This window comes from Neomonachus schauinslandi, chromosome 7 (assembly GCF_002201575.2).
Source record: "Neomonachus schauinslandi chromosome 7, ASM220157v2, whole genome shotgun sequence".
Classification (NCBI taxonomy): Eukaryota; Metazoa; Chordata; class Mammalia; order Carnivora; family Phocidae; genus Neomonachus; species Neomonachus schauinslandi.
This window is the reverse complement of record NC_058409.1, coordinates 116,994,544-117,018,836: the sequence shown is the minus strand read 5'-3', so window position 1 is coordinate 117,018,836 and position 24,293 is coordinate 116,994,544. Positions and strand designations below refer to the sequence as shown.

General features: G+C 38.0%; 1 protein-coding gene across 1 annotated transcript in view; it reads right to left on the bottom strand.

The window, feature by feature from the left end:
• The window catches only part of C7H5orf34 (chromosome 7 C5orf34 homolog), a 30,508-nt gene extending 7,515 nt beyond the window's left edge, over nucleotides 1–22,993 (bottom strand). Inside the window, exons 1-10 of the mRNA XM_021696635.2 lie at nucleotides 22,799–22,993; nucleotides 22,548–22,637; nucleotides 19,351–19,997; nucleotides 14,341–14,439; nucleotides 13,107–13,230; nucleotides 6,666–6,757; nucleotides 6,100–6,169; nucleotides 5,147–5,317; nucleotides 4,643–4,737; nucleotides 2,867–2,965 (exon numbers count right to left, since the gene is read on the bottom strand). Coding sequence (XP_021552310.1) covers nucleotides 2,867–2,965; nucleotides 4,643–4,737; nucleotides 5,147–5,317; nucleotides 6,100–6,169; nucleotides 6,666–6,757; nucleotides 13,107–13,230; nucleotides 14,341–14,439; nucleotides 19,351–19,997; nucleotides 22,548–22,637; nucleotides 22,799–22,993 — 1,682 coding nt within the window. The remainder of the gene's footprint in view (nucleotides 1–2,866; nucleotides 2,966–4,642; nucleotides 4,738–5,146; nucleotides 5,318–6,099; nucleotides 6,170–6,665; nucleotides 6,758–13,106; nucleotides 13,231–14,340; nucleotides 14,440–19,350; nucleotides 19,998–22,547; nucleotides 22,638–22,798) is intronic.
• Between the last annotated feature and the right edge of the window lie 1,300 nt (nucleotides 22,994–24,293).

Below are 24,293 nucleotides of genomic sequence, written 5' to 3'. Positions count from 1 at the left end.
GTGTTCTTTTTCCTCATTAAGCTAGAATGAAATATGAGCAGTGGACACAACTAGAAAACAGTGTAACTCAACTAGCTCTCTGCAAAATTAACGAGGACTTTAATATCTAAAAGATCTCTCTATTCAAGTCACTAGAATAGTCTTCACAGTTCACAAAGGGGTATAGAACTTGTCTGCTTTACTGGCTTTACTACAGTACTTGTCAACTTGCACTCTTTCCTTGTACTCTAGCCTATGGATGGAGAATGAAAGAGATCTTTCAACATTTTAAGCATCTGTGGTAAAGACTTGGATATGACATACTCCAAAGTCTGCTGATTCTTCATCATTGCAAAACACATTTCTTCCCCACATATGACATATTTTTCTGGCCATAAGCAAACAAATACAAACTACCTTTATGCTGTTGCTCATATGATGAACCAACTTCTTGTGAACGATCTGCTGTTCTATGTTTTGACTAGCATCCCTATTAAAAAGTTGAATCAGGGGTGCCTGGGTGGCTCAGTCGGTTAAGCATCTGCCTTCGGCTCAGGTCATGATCCCAGGGTCCTGGGAATGAGCCCCACATCGGGTTCCCTGCTCAGCGGGGATCTGCTTCTCCCTCTCCCTCTGCCACTCCCCCTGCTTGTGCTCTCTCTCTCTCTGTCAAATAAATTAAAAAAAAAAAAGTTGAATCAGTAAATTAATAATAGAAGGTGAGTTGGAAAAAAAATACTGAAATAAATTCAGGTAGCTCTTCATTGTGCAATCACTTCTCTTCCTTCAACCCTCCTTCTTTGACAAGGAAACAAATCACAGTGGAGAGGTCTTAGGCATTGCAAGGGAAATGGAGCTATTGTCAGGGACTGCCTCTCCTCTCCCTACTCTTCCTCAGTTCCTTTGTCTTTCTGCTGCTCCTTGTTGCTTCCCCCCAGAGCTACTATCACCAATATGCACTTCCCTCACGCCCTCACATTGTAGTATGTCTTGACAGTTATCCTCTTCAAAGCCTTCATATGAAAAGGCCAGCATCTTAAAAACCTTGTCAGCTGAGTGATGATGAAGTGACCTGGCCAATCCTATAGTCATATACAATTTCCCTTTCATCCCAACTACATTTTTTGCCAGCTACTTGGGCAACTTTTCTGCTCCCAAACAGGCTGTAGCTGAAGAATGGAAGATCTGGAAAGCTGAATTCTTAGGAGACCTAAGATATTAAATAACATCGACTGATTTGATTTGTATCTCTTTCTCTAAGTAATTTAGGAAAAGGTGATAAGGAAGGATCAGGTTTAATGTTTATATTTTTTTCACCATGCTATGCTAAGACACCTTACAAAACTACCCTAAACCTTCCTAAATTGTTCCTGTTATACCTCTTTTCCTTTTTTTTTTAAAAAAGATTTTATTTATTTATTTGACACAGAGAGAGAGAGAGAGAGCACACAGGCAGGGGGAGCAGCAGAGGGAGAGGGAGAAGCAGACTCCCCACTGAACAGGGAGCCCCATGCAGGACTCGATCCCAGGACTCTGGGATCATGACCTGAGCCAAAGGCAGACGCTTAACATACTGAGCTACCCAAGCGCCTCCCCTCTTTTCCAATACAGGTTTCCTCCACTATCCAAAAGCTGAAAAACAATTACCATTAATTTTTATGGAAAATTTTTTGATCATTCCCACATGCAAAAAATAACCTCTCTTAGGCTTTTTTTTTGACACCTGAGGACTCATCTTGCTAATGGATGCACAAAATAAATTGAGATGAAGCACAGAGGCTCACAGACACGTTCAAAGCTATGGCGGCTTGAAGCTGAGATGCTGAGTGTAGTTCCAGGGAAGGAGCTCGGAGGTACCACTCTCCCTGCTTGGGGTGCAAACTGCCTCTATAAGAGCTCATTGCAAAACAAATACTGAATGCTATTTTCACTTTTTGCCTTTTTTCTTAAAAGCAAAAATCCTTTTTGGATTTCTTTCAGTTAGCAAAAACAGGTACATACTCCCATCCAAGTACTAACGAGGCCCCACCCTGCTTAGTTTCTGAGATGAGAAAAGATCAGGTATGTTCAGGGTGGTATGTCCATAGAAAAATGGGTACACACTGATGTAGGTCTTTCGTAAAAGCGAAGTGGTGTAATGCAAACTTTCGAAAAGTGGGGGATACCTGTATATTCAGATTATCCTCTCAGTGATACTAACCTTCCTAATGACCTTTCTTTCTGCCATTTGTTCTACTTAGGAACTTGTAATTCTATCAAGTCTGAACTCCTCTACTGATCACAAGATCCATTTCTATCCACCGAAACTCACACTACCGCCTAACAGATAGCTTCTGCTCCATAAAAACTATTTTCTCACTGTCTCCACAGGACAAAATATGCTTTTTACCTCTGCTCTTGCTCCCTCCCTAAAATGTCTTAATTTCCCTAAATATTCCTTTGAAGCCCAGTTCCAGTCCCCTGCACACTGAAAGGCACACAGGAAGGACTAAAATACTTTATTTGCTGATTTTCCAGTTAAGTTGGGAAAGGTAATTAACACGATAGAAGCGATTTCAAAATCAACTTTTTCTGAAAGTTTATTATGTTAGTCAACATTTTATTTCTTTTAATATTACTAAAATTTTAAAAATCTCCTTTAAATTTTTCCATAAAGTTTTCAGGATGAATTTAGCACATTAAAAGTCACCCATTTTGATATGAAGTTTTCAATGCAATTTTCTGACCTCAGATAAAATATGATGAAATGTAATAAATTAGATATCTGATTAAAGATAAATTATTTTCAAGCTTAAGCTATCAGGAAAAGTCTTAGGAGTTTACCATTTGACATTTTTAACTTTTGTGTCTCTTCTACACAGATGAAGTTTAAAAGAAATATTAATACCAATTTTCTTCAATAACAGGAGATGAAGAATGTGTGGGCATCTCTCTCTCACTAGTCTGGGTCAGTCTTCTGCACCATGATACAACCGCTATCACATAGCTAGATTGAAAAATAAAAGAGGTATTTGAAAAATGAACTTGTATATTTATAAAAGCATTTTTTAAAAAGGAAAAATCATTAAGACAACTTGGGGAAAAGGATAAAGAAATTCCCAAGCGAGGCATTTACTGGGCAATTTTTTGAATGTTTTTTAAAGGAAATGGAAAAGGCAAGTTTTTCTCATTATTCAGCAAGGAGAAAATGATTTACTCATAGTCATGATTAATAAAGATGAGATTTAAGAATCAGAACAAAGTGATACTTGGATTTCACTCAAAATTCAAATTCAAATGTCTAAAGTATCCTTTTAGTTTTACAAAGTAAAATGAGTTTCATTATGTTTTATAACGAAAATGTCTTTATGACTAAGCAAGCATTTGCTTTCTAAAATTAAAAATATATATATTAAAAAAACAAAAATCCCCCACCAAAAATAAAAAAATAAAATAAAATTTAAACCAGAACACACCCATTAATTCCCCCACACACACATACATAAAAGTGTAATTATATATAACTCACTGAATACAAAAAACAAGTATCAAGGTCAATAAAATGAATGATCTGAAGTGATGGGCTGAAACAAATAGTGATGTTTGCCAAAGACTAGTTTTTTTAAAGATTTATTTATTTATTTTAGAGAGAGAAAGAGCATGCTCGGGTGCACATGCAAGCAGAGGAAGGGGAGAGGAGAGGAGGAGAGGGAGAGAATCTCAAGCAGACTCAGGGCTTGATCCCACAACCCTGAGATCATGACCTCAGCCAAAATCAAGAGTCAGACGCTTAACCAACTGAGCCACCCAGGGGCCTCAAGACACTGTATTTTTGATGCAAATTATTCAAACTAGCAATGAATGTTGGAGCATTTACACCAAAACTCCCAACAGAAAAATAAATTCATGAGGTAAAAAAGCAATTCTTTTGTGAATATTCTCAAGTAAAATCACTAACATGTCGAGAACATTGCAAGTTGACTGATAACAAATTACATAAAACAAAAGCAAAAAAGCATATTCATAAAAAGCTGATTTCAAGAATCTTCTCCAACTTAAGCATCAGCGAATTAATTTTATTCCACTTTACAGAAATATACCTAAGTTTAGTTATTTGTGCAAACCTTACCTCAAATTGGTTAAGGCATTAATTAGTTCATTGGTAACACAGCTGTCCACAGTCCAATTTCCACAGCAAGCCAGTTATATTTAAAACATTTATTTTGACAAACCACTCGAATACAAATGGAAATGATTAAAGTTGACTTGATTTATTTAGTTATGCTAGATGCCAATATTACTGTAAATTCTGAAACCTATTGAAATGACATCATGTACATTATCTACCTGGAAAAACTAAAAATATATATAACATTTAAATCATGTTTATATGCTTCCCCTCTGTCTAAAAGTAAAATTTACTTACTATCATGAAAATAATTTTTAGGGGCACTTGGGTGGCTCAGTAGGTTAAGCGTCTCCCTTTGGCTCAGGTCACAATCCCAGGGTCCTGGGATCAAGCCCCAGGTTGGGCTCTCTGCTCAGCAGGGAGCCTGCTTCTCCCTCTCCTTTTGCCTGCCGCTCCCCCTGCTTGTGCTCTCTCTCTCTCTGACAAATAAATAAATAAAAACTTAAAAAAAAAAAAAAGAAAAGGAAAAGAATTTTTAAAACTGCTTTTCAGTACCTTTCGTATGGTCCAGGGTGTTCAATTTGAATTAACTGATCTTGTCCATCGGGAAAAGTTAACTTACACCAACCTAAATTGAGACCTTGATTTACCTTAAGAAGCAAAGAGGAAAGGTAAGTTTTATCATTCCAAAACTGAAACAAAAAACAAACATGAAATGCAACAAAAGCCTCTTTAAATTATCAATTTAAAAAATAAGTAGATGAATCATTAAAACTTTATTTTGATTAATTTAAAAGTTATCTTTTACATGGATTATGGGTATTATTTAACCACCCCTCTATACCAGTCCTTCTCTATATAATCAGTTACCTTTATAAAAATGATTCTTTGTCATCCTTTCTGATTTTTGCTAGGAAATCCAATGAGATCACTAAAGCTTCTTAACAGATTTTATAGTTCAAAAAATAAATTGAAATAGTGTGCTACTTTATTTTCTTTGTTCTATTTCCACAGATAAAAAAACAATAAAAAATAGATTTCAGTCTGAAATATAATCACCTGTCTCTTTTCAATAAAAGAGCTGAAATTCCAATTTAGGGTTAGAGTAATGCCATCTAAAAAGACAGCATGTACTTTGTCATCAGAGTATGCAAGAAATCTTCCCACGCTGGGTATGATTGATTCTCTCAAAAGCAAAGGCAGTATACTGCTATCATTTATCCCAGGTACCTAAAATCAAGTTAATAAAAATAGCAGGAAAGAGAGTTATCCATTATTACTTAAATGATTAATAAACTAAGAAGCAACTTTATTCAGAAGTTGAATATTGTAGAATCCTTACATATATTTTGACTTTTCCAGAAGTGGATACCCAAATTAGTCTATTACAAGCAGATTAAGTTCTAATATCTTTGTAAAGTCACTGTTGTGCTGAATTTTACACAGAACATAGAAAAACATTAGGAACTACAGCAACGTATAGGTTTATAACTAAATTAGTACAGATAATAGAAATCAAAGTCTGAGAATCACTTCCTTTAAGTCAACGTTAAAGAATTTACTTGTACAGTTATGGAAATACAGTAGAATACTGTAATATCATAGTTTAAAAGAACTATGTTTCCACAAACTTCAAATCCAATCAATTCCCTGCCCTTCCCCCTCCACTAAGAAAAAAGAAACAAAAACAAATTATAGACAAAGTATAACATAAAAGCTGGATCTTGCAGTGTTTTTCTAGTAAGTGGATATTTTTCTGAATAAACCAATATTAATGTTACAAAGAATTTCTCACATGACTTAGATGAAAGTAAATTGAACTTAGAGGTATGTATGCAAACAATAAAATAATTTTAAAAATCTTCTTTCTAAAATAATTTTAAGGGGCCCCTGGCTGACTCAGTCAGTGGAGCATGTGACTCTTGATCTCAGGATTGTGAGTCGGGCCCTAAACTGGGTATAGAGATTACTTAAAAATAAAAATCTTTAAAATAATAATAATTTTAAGATACCATTTTCCAGCAGCATATATGATAATTATGGCTTAAAGAAAGCCTTGTCTTGGCACAGTGTTGAAGAATTCTGTGAACATGAAAAACAGTACTTAAACATTTGCAAATAATGGCATTTTCCAATTCTAGCATCGCATTCTTACTGCTCTACAACATGTTAGGCAAGTAACTCATTTCCACTAAAATAGGTTCAGAACACTTTTCTTCCAGAAATCCTTTATGCCCTGGAAGGGGGGTTGCTTTCCTTTGTGTTAATCTTACATAGTGAAGGCTACTCCTCTAATTTTTTGGCAATGAAATGACTCCAAATGGAGACTTTTGAGGTGCTCCTTTCTAAGAGGTGATGGATTCACAGCACCTGCAAGGTTTGTCAAAGCCAGAAGTACTCTTATAATGATGTGATTACCTTATTTTATAAATGAAGAGACCAGAAAACTTGACAGATTCTACCAAAGACACATATTTCCACTGTACCAACAAATTTTTAGTCTTCCCCTAGCCACCAGAAAATGTATCAGGGTTCTCAGACACATAACACTTGAGTCAGATGAATGTGAAGAACTTACCTGGTTGCCTGTTTAAGTAGAGAACACACAGAGAACAGACTTCCTGGTCTGTCCGGAGGAAGGTTATTTACTGAGTAAGTTTTCTCTTCTCTCTGAAAATTAATTTAAAATGAAATAGCTCAATAATAAATCCTGGCCATTATTAGTTAACTCTTCTTTTTAAATTTTGTATTTATATTGTGACGATGCAAGCAGTTATTTTAACTTAAAAGCCCATAAAAGGTATATTTTTAAAGTTATTTTATGCTTTTCCTTTTTTCCCATTTTTTTTTAAGTCTAGCTTTCATCCTGGATAGTTACAAAAGTTGCATTCTAATACCCTATAACTTACTGCCCACTTTAAATTTTGGCTATACTTAATATGGCAACCAAATTAATTTTCTTACACCTTAGCAGAAAACTTATCATATAAGCCTCACTTTACCTTTAGACCAAAAAAAAAAAAAAAAAGCCTATATAGGTTTAAAAAACTATTTTAATTGAACAAATTATATAATTTTATTATGTTTTCTTAATGGAAGAACTATTGCTACAGCTTGTGGAAGACATATTATGTATAAGCTCAGCTTCTTGAATTAAAAAAAAAAAAATTTGTTATTCCCTTTGAATTCCCTCTTTCTCAGGCTCTTTAACACTTGTGTTTCCCTGGGTTCTGTCTCCAGCCTTGTTTTCTGATTTCCTGACTTCTTCCTGGGTAATACCAGCAGAGTCCAAAGTTGTGTTCATAATAAATATAATATCAACAGCTAACATTTATTGAACAGATACTATATGCTAGGTGCTATGCTATGTAATTTACATGGTTATTTCATTTACTCCTCAAAACAATTCTGAGATAAGAACTATTAATGCCTATTTCTTTTAGATGAGGAAACCGAAATTTGAGGGCTAAGAAGTAGCACAGATCTAATCTGAACCACAAGAGAATATAGCCCATACATGCTTTACCATCAGTGAGAGAAGATGGGCTTTGAAGTTAAGACAAAGCTGGATTCAAATCACAAGTATGCCTCTTACTAATTATAATGACGGGCAGGTTTATGTAACCTTTTGGGTTTTTTTAAGATTTTATTCATCCATTCATTCATTCATGAGAGAGAGAGAGAAAGTGCATGCAGCAGAGTGGTGGTGGGGGGGGGCGGGCAGAGCGGGGGAGGAGAGGGAGGAAGAATCTGAAGCAGACTCCACAGTAAGCAGGTGCCCCACCCAGGCAGGCTCAATCTCACAACCAGGAGAGAAGACCATGACCCCAGCTGAAACCAAGAGTCATTGGTCCAACCGACAGAGCCACCCAGGCGCACCTTATGCAGACTTTTTTAAACCTTGGTGCCTACTACCTGTGAAATGGTGATACTACCTACCACCTAGACTGAGGATTAACGATACAATACATATATAAAGTACCCAGGACAGAATTTAGTATATAGTAGGTACTCAAAAAATAGTCCCTCCTCTTCTCTACTAGGCTTCTCCGCTGGATATCTCACTTCAACATGTAGAAAATGGAATTACCTTCATTTCAAAATTCACATTTTCTCCTTCTCTACTTCATATATACCTGTGGTGTGTTCCCTCTCCCTGGAATTCAGTTCCTTCCTCCATCATCTCCCTTTGTCTAACGCCTACTTTCCCTTCTTCTCAGGGAAGCCATTACTGAGGTCCCACAGACTAGGTGAAATCCCTAGTTATGTCCACAAGCACAGTACCCTCCACTCTAGCTTCTTGGTTTTCATTATGATTTCAATTTAATACTTTTTTACTTAATGTCTGTCTTCCCTGCTAGAATAGAGCTTCGTGAAGGTAGGGGATGTGTCTGTTTTACTGACCTCTGTATCCCCAGCATTTATTAGCAATGTGCTAAGGCACATGATAGGCACTCAAACTATTGCATTTTAACTATTTACATCTTCTTCTTTTGGATACTGAGTTCCTTGAGAGTTCTTGTCTTTTCCACTGCCCTATTTCATCAATTCTAAGGTGCTCATTTTTCACAATTTAACCTCTATGACATCTGGATACATCTTATAATTAAGAGTATCTCACTTTTAGGCAGATGTTGAGATCTAACAAAATTTAAATGTTTTATTGACACCTCCCAGTAAGATAAAAAAGCAGTCATCATCAAAACAGTTTAGATTTGATAAAATTTTGGTTTAATACTGTGCCTGCCACCACCACTCATTGATTTATTCAATAATCTGCCATCATTTTCAACTCCTTCCTCATCCCCAATCTCCAGTCAGCCATCAGTTCTGTTTCCTTAATATTTCTTGTGTCCATTCCTATGTTTCCATTCTCATTACCACTGCCTAGTCCTCATACTTTCTTCCCTGAACTGCTATAAATGTCTTCTAACTGGTCTACCTCTTCCCCACTCCAGTTTATCTTCCTCTGAAATGACCTAACAAAAATAGGATGTCACTTCCCTACTTAAATCCTTCAGTGGCTCTGCAAAAGCAATATGGTTTCTCATGCCCCCTTTAGGAGCTGGCCAAACTTAGTGGTTTAGTCTCTTCCCCAGACATTACCCCAACACTCGATCTCTACAGCATTCTATCTATAGCATTTTCATTTCCTTCAACACCCTACACTTGCCCCAGCCTCTAGTTAGGTGACATTCATCTACCTCTTTGATGCTCTAGCAATAATAGTGTGTTGAACAAGACAGGGCTGACTTCTAGTGTGGGCTAAGTTAGCAAACAAACATTAATCAGTAAGAAAATGTCACATAGTATTAATTGCTGGGAAGAAAAAAAGAGGAGGGTACCATGACAGACCGTGTCATAGGTAGCTTCTTGAATTTGGATAGTCAGGAAAAGCCTCCTTGAGGAGATGACATTTAAATAGAAATTTTACCAACAAGAAGCCAGCCATGCAAGGAGTGGAGCCAAGTAGTGTTCCCTCGGCTATATACTCCTCCAACCTCTACCCTTCTTCTGTATAACTCCTTCTTTAAAATCATAGGTCTAGGGACACCTGCCTGGTTCAGAATAGAGCATCTGACTCTTGATCCAACTCTTGAACTTGGGGTTGGGAGTTTGAGCCCCATGTTGGGTGTAGAGATTACTTAAAAAATAAAATATAATGTAATTATAGATCCTAGCTCAGCCATGTCATCCTCCAGAAGACTTTTCCCCCCAAAACTAGGTCAGGTGCCCCTCCTTATGTGGTTCCAGAGCACCAAGTTCTTATCTCTACAGAAGCAATTACATCTTTCCTATTTAAAAATTTAAGTGTACAAGTAGCAATACATCACTATTTTTTTGGAAGAAAACAAAGCTAAAAAAATATAAGATTTAAGTCCCTCCCTACTTTTCCTCCCTCACAAAATCCCACACTCCTCCCCAAAAGTAACCACTTCAGTTTTAAGGTTTAAGAGATTTATCTATTTACTTGAGAGAGAGAGAGAGAGAGAGCACGAGTGTGAGAGGCAGAGGGAGAGAGAGAATCTCAAGCAGACTCCTTGCTGAGCATGGAGCCTGATGCCGGGCTCAGTCTCACAACCCTGAGATCATGACCTGAGCCAAAAATCAAGAGTCAGATGCTTAACCAACTGAGCCACCCAGGTGTCCCTTCAGTTTGGTTTTTATCTGCCCAGATCTTCCCCTGTGCATTTACATGTGTATTATATACAGTAATATATTTGGGTTTGGGGTTTTTGTTCTTTACAGAAGATACCACTGTACATGTTCTTCTGCAACTTTCCTTTTTCAGTGTCTTGGAGATCTTTCAATCTCTCTCTCTCTGTATGCATCTACATCTTCCTCATTCCTTTAAACTGCTGCACAGCATCCCCATAATCTGGCCACAAAGCTCATTTCACCATTTCTCTACTGATAAGCATTTAGACTGCATCCAGTTTTTTGCTACTACAAACAATGCTATAATCCACAACCTTCGCCGTATTTCTTTGTATATATGTGCTAATATTCTGCTAGAATAGATACCTAGAGGCAGAATTTCTAGCCAATTTAACTTGATATTTCAAATTGTCTTTCATGAAGGGTGAATCAATTTACACTCCAACCAGCACTGTGAAACACCCTTTACACTACACCCTTGCCCATAGTAGACACTATCAAACTTTAGATAATTTCATGAGTAAAAACATATGTTAATTTGCATTTCTTTGATGCAAGCAGTAAAGCCTAATATGCTTCCACATATTAGGAGTTATTTATATTGCCTTTTCTATGGCTTAACCATTCTTATTGTTTACTCATTTTTCTACAAGAGTTTGTGGGGGTTTTTTGGTCTTTTTATTCTGATTTATAGTGTAGAATATTTTCTTCCAGGCCTTTGCTTATCTTTTTGGCTTTATCTAATTTAACAGAAGTTAAATATTTAAAATTTAACATAAGTATGAAAATTTCAAGGTTGCCAAACTTTTATTTTGTGCCTTCTGGTGTTTTGTACTGTACTTAAGAAGACCTCCCTCCCCCAAGATTATAAATATTGTTCTTCCATATTTTCTAACATGAGAAAGTTTGGTTTCTTACATTTAGCCCTTTAATCCATCTGGAATTTATTTTTGAGTATGGGTTAAAGTAAGGAGCAAACAATTTTATCCTGAAAAGATAGCCAATTGTTCCTAAATCTCTTCACTCCAGTGGACAGAGCTGAAGTGTTGCTCACAGAGGTGGTCTGAGAGTGAAGCCTGAAGCAGGCCACCACAAAGGCACAACTCGTCTGGACGTTCTGTTTTATCCCAAAAGCTCATGTTCCTCCTCCCTGATATGTTTGCTTCAGTATAAAAATTATCATCACTGGGGCACCTGGGTGGCTCAGTCGGTTAAGCGTCTACCTTCAGCTCAGGTCATGATCTCAGAGTCCTGGGCAAGAGCTCTGTGTCAAGCTCCTTGCTCAGCAGGGAGTCTGCTTCTCCCTCTCCCTTTACCCCTCCCCCCCACTCGTGCTTTCTCTCTCTCTCAAATAAATAAATAAAAATCTTTTTAAAAAAATTATCATCCCTCCCCTTTACACCTTGAGTAAAACTGAAGCTCCAGGAAGATGTAGCGTATTTATCTTGTACATTTCAAATTCCCAATACGTAGCAGTCAGCAGTATAGGTATGCACACCCACTCTATTTGCCTGTTTAATTGACTGTCTCATGCACTAGACACACACACACACACACAGAATACTGGTCACACTTTTATTTCATTTGCTCGTTTACCTATCTGAATGACTACTAGGCTGTGAACGCTTGAGGGCAGGAGTTCTTCATCCTTACCCAGTGCCTGACAGAGTGTCTGCTTAGGAGTATTCAATTAATACGTATAGAATAAATGAATACTTTCCTACAAATAGACCCAGTGGGAAATCTGTTCCTATATATATGTTATATATATATAAATATTAATGAACGGAAAGATATTTGGGATTTACTTAAAATATAAATAGGGAGTGGAAGGGGCAGTGGGAAGTATAGATGGAACAAGGGGATAAACAAATGATCACTCAAAATTCCACTCTGTAATATGGAAAGAAAACATATTCATTATGTTCCATCCTGCAAAGCAAAGCCAGGTGATACTACGGTGATCCTTACATAACGGTGGATGTCAAATGTCAGATTGGGAACAAGCAAATGTAGACTATTAATAATATAGCCATATGACTACATTTTGGTCTGATAGATTAAATATATCATGTTATGTTTTACTACTTTCAAAAACAGAGAACAATCTTGTTCAACTTTCTTTCTTTTTTTTTTTAAAAGAGGGTGGGAGGGGCCGAGGGAGAGGGAATCCCAAGCAGACTCCATGCTCAGCATGGAGCCCACCACGGGGCTCGATCACACAACACTGAGATCACAACCTGAGCCAAAACCAAGAGTTGGATGCCCAACTGACTGTGCCACCCAGGGTCCCTTGTTCAACTTTCTAGTTGTATATAAAGATTTAGGAGTTAAGAGGTATTTTAAATATGCAAACAGTTACATGGTGGGGAAAAAAAGAATGTGCATATATTAATTCAAAGAGGAATACTGATTCAAAGTAATGCTGCTGGTTTTAGTGTTTCCTTATTGATAAATTCTATGACATGAGAAGTTTAAATTTAACTTCCGATTTAAACATAAATTGGGGCACCTGGCTGGCTCGGTCGGTAGAGTGTGTGACTCTTGATCTCAAGGTTGTTAAGTTCGAGCCCTACCTTGGGTGTGGAGCTTATTACTTAAGAAGAAAATCTTAAAAAACAAACAAACAAACACAAATTACTTAGGCAAATGACTGGCAGAATACAGGATAAAAATGCAATAAAAATAAGGTGGCTAGTAATCACTGTGACAATGTTGGCAAAAGGTTATATGAATTCTCCAGACTGCGTAGTAGTAGGCAAGCAATGTTATGTAAAGATCAAATTTCCTATATATATTCAGAATTATTTAGAAACAGCTATATACAAATTCTTGAGCTGAGACCTAATTGTCAGCTTACCTCTTCTGATCCTTCTTGAATGGAATAATACGTAAAATACCTCCCAAAATAAGCTCCCTCTGATTTGAAAACAGATCCATCTCCAGGATAAATCTCTATTGAGTTCACATTTTTATGGTTTAGTCTAAGGAAGAAAAATAATCATTAAATTTTTTTTTCTAGTTGAGAGTAAAACATAAATGAGAGCAATCAAACAAACAAACAAACAAACAAATTAGTAGGGGATTTTGCCTACCCAGCAAAATGGATAATTGCAAACTCTGCACCCAACCAGCTATATTAAATTTTTTGCAAAAAAATAAATAAAACACAGAGAATTGGTTAACATACCTATTTCAAGAACTAAGCCTACTTTTTGGAAGTCAGGCATCTTATCATCCTGGTATCCATACCATGCCAATCATGGTAGCTGGCATACACTAATCACCAAAGAAATGCCCACTGCAAAGAAGTTAAATATGACAACTCCAGAACCCAAAAATAGGATTATTCTTCAATAATGAAACTAGTAGAATCAATATCTGATGAATGAGATTAGCCATGTGTAAAAGGAACCATCTCTAAGGGAAGGGGATTGATCATATCTGAAGCAGCCAAGTACAATCAAGGTATTGGGTATATAACGTACAAAAACTTCAGCCAAGTCTATTTTTTAAAAAAAAATACATGAAGAATATATTGTCAGGAGGGAGTGGGCTTTCATGCATAAAAGGAGAGCCCAAAGAACAAAATTTTGCAGTGCTCTTCCAGCATTATTTATAGTAGTGAAACCATGAATCTATCCAATATTAGTATTCTAGTCACTGGAGAGGTATACTTTGTGGTGGGGTAGGAATAATTCAATGGGATAGTGCAGACACAGAGGAGCCTCTAATCTTCTCTAATGCCATGCTCAACAGGCAACATTTTGATGTGACTAATTCAGACAGCTAGATCCCCTGATGCTTGGAAGAGGAATCCTAAATAACTGACGTGAGTATTTCATTCACCAGGAAAACTAATCCTCACTGGCTCTGGAGTTGTCACAAAAATCCTGTGAATATGGTTAATGTGAATTAGTCACAAGACCCCTATGTACACTCATAAAACTAAGTTTTGGGACCTATAAAATTTAGGACCAAACAGAAGAATGATGGCCCTGGCCAAACTGTTGTTTGTGGGAGTCTGTCTGCAGGGCTAGTCCCCTCCCCTCTGACATGGCTGAAGAGCTCCCACTCCAACACAGGTGCCTTACCGGTAAGTTACACCTTTGTACCAAACCACTTTCACTAGTTCAGCATAGGAATATTCTTCATCAAACTGTCTTTGTGAAAGTGAATCACAAAAATTCCACCTGTGAAGGACAAAGTACAAGCTTATAATTCTGGTCACTTAACATAATTACCTTTAGAAGTCAACAAAATAGTGCTACTGTAACAAGATGTATTTCTTGCTTAACTTGCTAGAGCAAAGAAAAGCAAAAATTAACATAAAGGTATATGAAGGAAATTGAAAACTTGTTTTTCCATGTATTTTTTTCAGTATTTTTAACAATCTCACTATTCAATCTCAGCACAATTACATTAATGAACAGTTTTACTAACATTTAAAATTTAGGATTCAAACAACAAATATTTCCTACACTATCTATGCCACACCCACTGGGGATATAACACCCAAAAAAGCAGACACAGTCACTGCCCTCAGTGAAGATTCTTATCAAGCAGGGATGTTAAACAGCAGACACAGAACACAAAGAAAGGAGAATTGCTGGATGCTGTGGGATTGGAGAAGAACCTAATCCTGTCTGGGAACTTTAGGACAACCACCCGAAGGAAGAAAACTTCCGCTGAGACCTGGAAATGCGCACAAGTTAGCAAGCTGAGAAAGATAAAGCAGTGCTCCTGGCCAAGGACAGAGCAGGTGAGGTGGGAAACAAAGCTTGGACAGGCATTCTAGAGATTGTAAAAAGGCCAAGAGTAGAAAAAGCAAGGGAAGCGTGGTGAGGATTACAGATTTTGAAGGGATCAGAAAATGGAAGGCCTATTAGGCCATGTTTAAAGATAATGGACTTTAAGGTTAACAGCAAGTTATTGAAAACTATTCATCTGGAAGCCTAAGCCTTTCAATGTGTATTTATAATACTGGAACTTCCAATTTTAACTAGATAATCATAACAAGCCTGAAAAATCACTCCCCTGTTTTGCTTTAAATAACAAATATATATTCAGAGACAACCTGGGATCAAAGCCCAATTCTGCACGTGCTAGCTATGTGACTCTGCTCAGGTTATTTAACCTTCCTATTTCTTCAGGCTATCAGATGGGATAAAAAAACAAGACCCATCGATATGCTGTCTACAAGAGACTCATTTTAGACCCAAAGACACCCCCAGATTGAAAGTGAAGGGGTGGAAAACCATTTACCATGCTAATGGACACCAAAAGAAAGCTGGGGTGGCAATCCTTATATCAGACAAATTAGATTTTAAACCGAAGACTGTAATAAGAGATGAGGAAGGACACTATATTCTACTTAAAGGGTCTATCCAACAGGAAGATCTAACAATTGTAAATCTATGCCCCTAACATGCGAGCAGCAAATTATATAAGGCAGTTAATAACAAAAGCAAAGAAACACATCGACAACAATACAATAATAGTGGGGGACTTTCATACCCCCCTCACTGAAATGGACAGATCATCTAAGCAAAAGATCAACAAGGAAATAAAGACTTTAAATGACACACTGGACCAAATGGACTTCACAGATATATTCAGAACATTCCATCCCAAAGCAACAGAATACACATTCTTCTCTAGTAGTGCTCATGGAACATTCTCCAGAATAGATTACATCCTAGGTCACAAATCAGGTCTCAACTGGTACGAAAAGTTTGGGATCATTCCCTGCATATTTTCAGACCACAATGCTTTGAAACTAGAACTCAATCACAAGAGGAAAGTCGGAAAGAACTCAAATACATGGAGGCTAAAGAGCATCCTACTAAAGAATGAATGGGTCAACCAGGAAATTAAAGAATTAAAAAAATACATGGAAACCAATGAAAATGAAAACACAACTGTTCAAAATCTTCGGGATACAGCAAAGACAGTCCTAAGAGGAAAGTATATAGCAATACAAGCCTTTCTCAAGAAACAAGAAAGGTCTCAAATACACAACCTAACCCTACACCTAAAGGAGCTGGAGAAAGAACAGCAAATAAAGCCTAAACCCAACAAGAGAAGAGAAATAATAAAGATCAGAGCAGAAATCAATGCAATAGAAACCAAAAGAACAGTAGAACAGATCAACGAAACTAGGAGCTGGTTCTTTGAAAGAATTAACAAGATTGATAAACCCCTGGCCAGACTTATCAAAAAGAAAAGAGAAATGACCCAAATAAACAAAATCACGAATGAAAGAGGAGAGATCACAACCAACACCAAAGAAACACAAATAATTACAAGAACATATTATGAGCAACTAGATGCCAGCAAATTAGATAATCTGGAAGAAATGGATGCATTCCTAGAGATGTATCAACTACCAAAACTGAACCAGGAAGAAATAGAAAACCTGAACAGACCAGGTGCCTGGGTGGCTCAGTTGGTTAAGCGACTGCCTTCGGCTCAGGTCATGATCCTGGAGTCCCTGGATCGAGTCCCGCATCGGGCTCCCTGCTCGGCAGGGAGCCTGCTTCTCCCTCTGACCCTCCCCCCTCTCATGTGCTCGCTCTCTCTCATTCTCTCTCTCTCAAATAAATAAAATCTTTAAAAAAAAAAAGAAAGAAAGAAAGAAAACCTGAACAGACCTATAACCACTACGGAAATTGAAGCAGTAATCAAAAATCTCCCAACAAACAAAAGCCCAGGGCCAGATGGCTTCCCAGGGGAATTCTACCAAACATTTAAAGACTTAATACCTATCCTTCTGAAACTGTTCCAAAAAACAGAAATGGAAGGAAAACTTCCAAACTCGTTTTATGAGGCCACCATTACCTTGATCCCCAAACCAGACAAAGACTCCATCAGAAAGGAGAATTACAGGGGCACCTGGGTGGCTCAGTCGTTAAGCGTCTGCCTTCGGCTCAGGTCATGATCCCAGGGTCCTGGGAACGAGCCCCGCATTGGGCTCCCTGCTTGGTGGGAAGCCTGCTTCTCCCTCTCCCACTCCCCCTGCTTGCGTTCCTGCTTTTCCCATCTCTCTCTCTCTGTCAAATAAATAAATAAACTCTTAAAAAAAAGAAAAAAAGGAGAACTACAGACCAATATCCTTGATGAACATGGATGCAAAAATTCTCACCAAAATACTAGCCAGTAGGATCCAACAGAACATTAAAAGGATTATTCACCACGATCAAGTGGGATTTATCCCTGGGCTGCAAGGTTGGTTCAACATCCGCAAATCAATCAATGTGATACAATACATTAATACAAGAAAGAACAAGAACCATATGATCCTCTCAATAGAGGCAGAAAAAGCATTTGACAAAGTACAGCATTCTTTCTTGATCAAAACTCTTCAGAGTATAGGGATAAAGAGTACATACCTCAATATCATAAAAGCCATCTATGAAAAACCCACAGCGAATATCATTCTCAATGGGGAAAAACTGAGAGCTTTCCCCCTAAGGTCAGGAACACGGCAGGGATATCCACTTTCACCACTGCTATTCAACATAGTATTAGAAGTCCTACCCACAGCAATCAGACAACAAAAAGAAATAAAAGGCATCCGAATTGGCAAAGAAGAAGTCATACTCTCACTCTTTGCAGATGATATGATACTTTATGTGGAAAACCCAAGACTCCACCCCAAAACTGCTAGAACTCATACAGGAATTCAGTAAAGTGGCAGGATATAAAATCAATGCACAGAAATCACTGGCATTCCTATACACCACCACCAAGATAGAAGAAAGAGAAATTAAGGAGTCGATCCCATTTACAATTGCACCCAAAACCATAAGATACCTAGGAATAAATCTAACCAAAGAGGCAAAGAATCTGTACTCAGAAAACTATAAAATATTCATGAAAGAAATTGAGGAAGACACAAAGAAATGGAAAAACATTCCATGCTAATGGATTGGAAGAACAAATATTGTGAAGATGTCAATGCTACCTAGAGCAATCTACACTTTCAATGCAATCCCCATCAAAATACCATCCACTTTTTTCAAAGAAATGGAATAAATCATCCTAAAATTTGTATGGTACCAGCAAAGACCCTGAATAGCCAGAGAAATGTTGAAAAAAAGCAAAGCTGGCAGCATCACAATTCCGGACTTCAAGCTCTATTACAAAGCTGCCATCATCAAGAGAGTATGGTACTGGATGGGTTAGCCTGGTGATGGGTATTAAAGAGGGCACATTCTGCATGGAGCACTGGGTGTTATACGCAAATAATGCATCATGGAACACTACATCAAAACTACACTACATCAAAAACTAATGATGTAATGTATGGTGATTAACATAACATAATAAAAAAAAAATTCATAACCTTCCTGTGTCTCAAGTTCCTCTGCAAAATGGGTTGATAACCATACTTACCTCATACAATTTCTATGATAATCCAATAGATGAAGTACCGAGGTGCCTGGCACGTAAGCACTTTGTGTCAGCTATTACCATCACTACTGTACTACTTACAGAGGTTATTCACCTCTTTGTCGAGGGAAAAGGTTTATATCTGGCCTCCAGAAACCTCTCCACGTTTACCACTTGTTTCAAAAATGTTCAATGTGTATACACATGGGTGTATACAGCTAACCAAAGATAGGTGTGGCCTCTGAGACTAGGTATGAAAGAACCCAGGATCATAAATCAGTCAGATCCATGCTCCAGCAACCAATGGGAGGACTCCACAGAGATGCAGCTGATGTTTCTCTGTGCTCCCCACCACAGTCCTGTGCCAACACTTACCACACTTTAATCATCTTTTCAGTGACAGTGACCTTCATAGAGTCCAAGCTCCTAGAAAGCAAGGACTGTGTTTTGGTCATCTCTATAGTCTCTGTGCTTTACAAAGTATGTAGTGTATGGTCAGCCTTCCATAAACACTCAATGCATGAGCACAGAGTAAGGAACATAAGCAACACATGGGCTAGGGGAATGATTTACTATCGGTTATTAGCAAAATTTTGGATCACTGAACTTTCCTTAAGAATGGTAGCAGATGACTGAGAAAGAAAAATTATCTTTAGTTAAGGACTGGCTCTGACAAGAGCTTAATGACAAAGAAGCCATTCTTCCATTACCTGTGCAGGTGGGGGACAGGACAGCTGAGTAACAGGGCCCTGGGAAGAGCAGAAACCTCTTTTCCTCTTTCCTCTGAAATCTCAGAAGTTAACGTTCTACTCCGGGTGATGTCTGCATCACTTCTTGACATACTGCTGATTTTATTATGAAAATGAAGTGCTAAAGACAAAGGATATTTCCATTCCTCTGGACAGGAGGCCACAGGCCAGCGCTGCTTCACCCATGTGTATACACACGTGTGTCGTGTACCAGGCGGGGGTGGCTCCTCCCTCCCTTCAGCTCCATCTATACAGCTCTTCTTCTCTAAAGGTTCCTTGGATTTCGTGAGCTGACAATAAAGGTCATTTTCTTTATTCTTCAGTCTCTGTCTTGATAAACTTCCATATGTACAGATTTTGCCTGCTTTCTCAACTAGTTTGTCCTTTCTGGCTTGATTCTTCTTTTCTGACAATACTATAGACGAGTCTGGCTTCTGGCTTACTTTACACAAAAAATGTACTATAAATTCATGCTGCGATCTGGGAAGGCAAAGGTATGCGTGCCCATCCAATGATGCTATCTTCACGCTGCCCCTCTGCGTACATACCACACCATCAGCAGTGTCAGGACTGGGCCATCTCACTTCTGAGAAGTCAATGAAGATACGCTGAGTGGAGGGGAGAAAGAGAGATGGGGAGCATTTTGTCAGCAGTCCAATGTTTCCATACATTTGATGCTTATATATTGTGTAAGAAAGCTCTTGAAGTTGGCTTTGTGTTTTACTACCTAGAAAGAATGAAAAATGGCGAGCCAGGTGTTGGCCTATATGTATTTTTCCACAGAATATTTTTTTTTTTAAAGATTTTATTTATTTATTTGAGAGAGAGAAAGTGAGAGAGAGCAAGCACATGAGAGGGGGGAGGGTCAGAGGGAGAAGCAGGCTCCCTGCCGAGCAGGGAGCCCGATGCGGGACTCGATCCAGGGACTCCAGGATCATGACCTGAGCCGAAGGCAGTCGCTTAACCAACTGAGCCACCCAGGCGCCCTCCACAGAATATTTGATATTGTTAAGATTATTTCTCTTAGAGAGATGTAAAACACACACACACACACAGAGATAAAAAATGAAAGAGAAGAAAAAGAGGTAGATTTTCAGCCCTTCCCAAAAGCGTACCCTGAAAAAGAATATTAATGAGGGAAGACCAGCACTACAATGTACAAACACCACCACAATGTACTATATTAAAAGCAATCACAACTTAAATGGTATGGAACTAGTATAAAAATCATTGACAGAGCAACTCAGATAACAAGGAAACAGAATCAACCATATCTTAAGATGTTACATGTGATTACATAAACTTTTCAAAACAAGGAGGGAAGGGGAGAATGACTTAATAAATGGTACTGGAATTACTGAATAGCATGTGGGAAACGCTATCTCAAAGGGTTATCCAATAGACTAAATAACATGTATAAAGTACCTATCCTAGGTAGTACCTGGCACACCATACCCTAAAATAAATTCCAGGTAGCTTAAAGGGCAACATTTTTTAAAAACTGAATTACTAGGGGTGCCTGGGTGGCTCAGTCAGTTGAGTGTCGGGCTCTTGGTTTCAGCTCAGGTCATCATCTCACGTGTCGTGAGATCGAGCCCTGTGTCATCGAACTGTGTTGGGCTCTGCGTTCAGCGGGGAGTCACCTTGGGGGTTCTCGCCCTCTGACCCTCCCCCACTTGCACGCACCCTCTCTCCCTCTCTCTCTCAAATAAATAAATAAATCTAAAAAAAAAAAAATTACTCAAAGGTAAACTGATCCTGACCAATAGCAAACAGACTCGTAACAGGTGCCAGTGCCTACTACATCTCCTCATATAAGATAAAAACAGTAGGTGTCACCTAACAGTCTTTTTTTTTTAACCCATAAATTTTTTTATTATTATATTATGTTAATCACCATACATGACATCATTAGTTTCTGATGTAGTGTTCCATGATTCATTGTTTGCGTATAACACCCAGCGCTCCATTCAACACGTGTCCTCCTTAATACCCATCACCAGGCTGACCCATCCCCCCACCCCCCTCCCCTCTAGAACCCTATTTGTTTTTCACGTAACAGTCTTTTAATCAATTAATCTTGGCAACAGTTAAACACTTCAGCTTCCATTTATATAAAACCTTAAATTTACAAAAGCTAGTGTCAAGAAAGCCTCTTAAACTTATAGTGCTATTTATGTGTACAGATGTTAGTACAGTATTCACTGATGGCAAAGCTGGCTTGTAAGGATGGTCAGTTAAGATGGTTCTCTCTTCGGGGCACCTGGGTGGCTCAGTCGGTTAAGTGTCTGCCTTCAGCTCAGGTCATGGTCCCAGGGTCCTGGGATGGAGCCCTGCATTGGGCCCCATATCGGACTCCCTGCTCCACAGGGAGTCTGCTTCTCCCTCTTCCTCTGCCTCTCCCCTCACTCAGGCTCTCTCTCTCTCAAATAAATGAATGAATCTTAAAAAAAAAAAGTTCTCTCTTCCAGAATTAGATTATCTAATAATCCTACTACAGCATCAGCAGCAAATACTCTTATAGACTAAGTTACAGCTTACAATTTTTCTTGGCTCCTTTGCCATCATGACAGTAGTGGAAAATGATTAAAAGACATAGCCTTCAGAGTCAGATAAACTTGGTTCAAATCCTGACTGCCTTTTAGAAAATGTCCACGAACAGATTAGGTAAACCCTCTGAGATTTAGTGCCCTCACCTGTAAAAATATACCTGAATATACCTGTTTTGACTGGCTGGACATCCATTTTGATTATCAGGAACTCATGCCATACTGACTGGTGTTAGTAAAAATTAAATATTTTTAATATCATTCCTAATTCTTGGCACAAAGTAAATCCTAATAAATGATAGCTATATTATCATTCATAAAACTTCAAAATAGAATATAAGCAAAAAAATAAAATGTGCATATCTATAAGTAATTAAACATCTCTATTGAATAGTAACTGCACATAAACTACTGAACTATGTACCTTCAGGGTCTCATCAATATTTAACATACCAGAACACCCTAGTCTGGTGAAAAATATAAGCCTATGCATTCTACAGCAACATGTGTATTCCCAAGTCTCATAAAGAAAAAGATTAAATATGAAACTACCTGTTTCTAATTACTTGCCCTCAAATATTACTTATAAAAAAATCTTTGAAAAATTACCTTTTTTCTTTCAGAAGGTATGATGGTTTCAGATAAAAAAGGGCAAACAGCAAAAGAATTTCGAAAATCTAGGGCTCGCTGTAGTTGCTCCTACAAAAAGAAATACATAATGTAACCTTAAAAAATGTAAAATAATTTGAAAATCAATTTAGAGTGACAGTAATCTGGAATACTGATTACTTTCCATATTCTGACTACCTCAACAATATTCTGGCATCAGAAAGAGTTGTTTCTGTGTCATCTTTACTTACTCGGTAAGTGCTAATAACGAAGTGTGTCCTTTGACGAATTCTTTCTGGTTGTTCTAAAGGATGTGCTGAAACAGGAGGTGCCTTTTCAAATAAAAATTCAGAGCCACATGGAGAAAGCTGCAGTCTGGAACCATCAACATATTGCACTTGCACTGAATCGTCTTCATAAAGTACCATTCGCACTTCCGCTGCCATTACTAGGACTATGGATAAAATGTCCTTCCAGGGTGAAGACTGAAGGAAATAGGAAATAGGGTAGCACAAATAGTTCCTTTAATGTACAAAGGTTCTATAATAGAAAATGGATGCATTTTCTAAGAACATAAGCAAAATGTATTTCCCTTGTATTTTTGTTGGAGGAAAAGGGATTATTGGGGCACCTGGGTGGCTCAGTCGGTGAAGCGTCCGACTCTTGGTTTTGGCTCAGGTTGTTATCTCAGGGTTGTGAGATCAAGCCCCACATTGGGCTCCGCACTCAGCCCAGAGCCTGCTTGAGATTCTTCCCCCCTCCTTTTCCCTCCCCCTCTGCTCCTTTCCCCATGCTCTCTCTCTCTCTCTAAAATAAAAAAAAATTTCGGTTGCCTGGGTGGCTCAGTCGTTAAGCGTCTGCCTTTGGCTCAGGTCATGATCCCAGGGTCCTGGGATCGAGTCCCACATCGGGCTCCCTGTTCGGCAGGAAGCCTGCTTCTCCCTCTCCCACTCCCCCTGCTTGTGTTCCTGCTCTCGCTATATCTCTCTCTGTCAAATAAATAAATAAAAAATCTTAAAAAAAAAATTAATTAAAAAAAATTTTTAAGAAGCAAAATAAATAAATTTTAAGAAGTGATTATTTTACTACATACTTTTAAATTATCTGACATTAACAACCTGAACAGAATGCCTTGATTAACCCCGAGGGCTTTACTCCAATGTGGGAAGATAACCTAAAGGGATAAGAAAGCTCACCAAGTTATAACTGCCTTTATACTTTCAATAGCTTTAGTTCTCCTGAAGTTTAATTTCTGTAAATTATATGCTCAGCAAGTCAATTCATATAATAAGCAAATTACATCTTTGTGATAAGAATACAGCAAATCATTTGTAATATATGCAAAAGGCAGGCCAAAAGTAACTAGTAGGCCTAAGAAAAAGAACACTGAAAAAGAAATCCCAATACCTGGATTTTTGTTCCTAGTCTGACATTAAGGAAGTAGTTCCATGTCACTCCTGAGTAAGCTAAGTAATCTTCTAGTGTCTTAGACTCACTCTTATTTCACTGAATTCAATTTCCTCTTCCCTACCTCTAAAATGACTGTCATCGCCTACGCTTTCCATAAAGGGTTGACTGAAGGGCAATTAGAGGGTTGGGTTCCATTCATACTCCACCATATACTAGCTAAATGCTTCAGGCTGTTTGTTTCCTTATTTGTAAAATGGGGCATAGTAACAAGACTGTTGCGAGGATTGAACCAGACAACACATATGCCAGTGCCAGAATTGCAATGTCGCTTTGTAG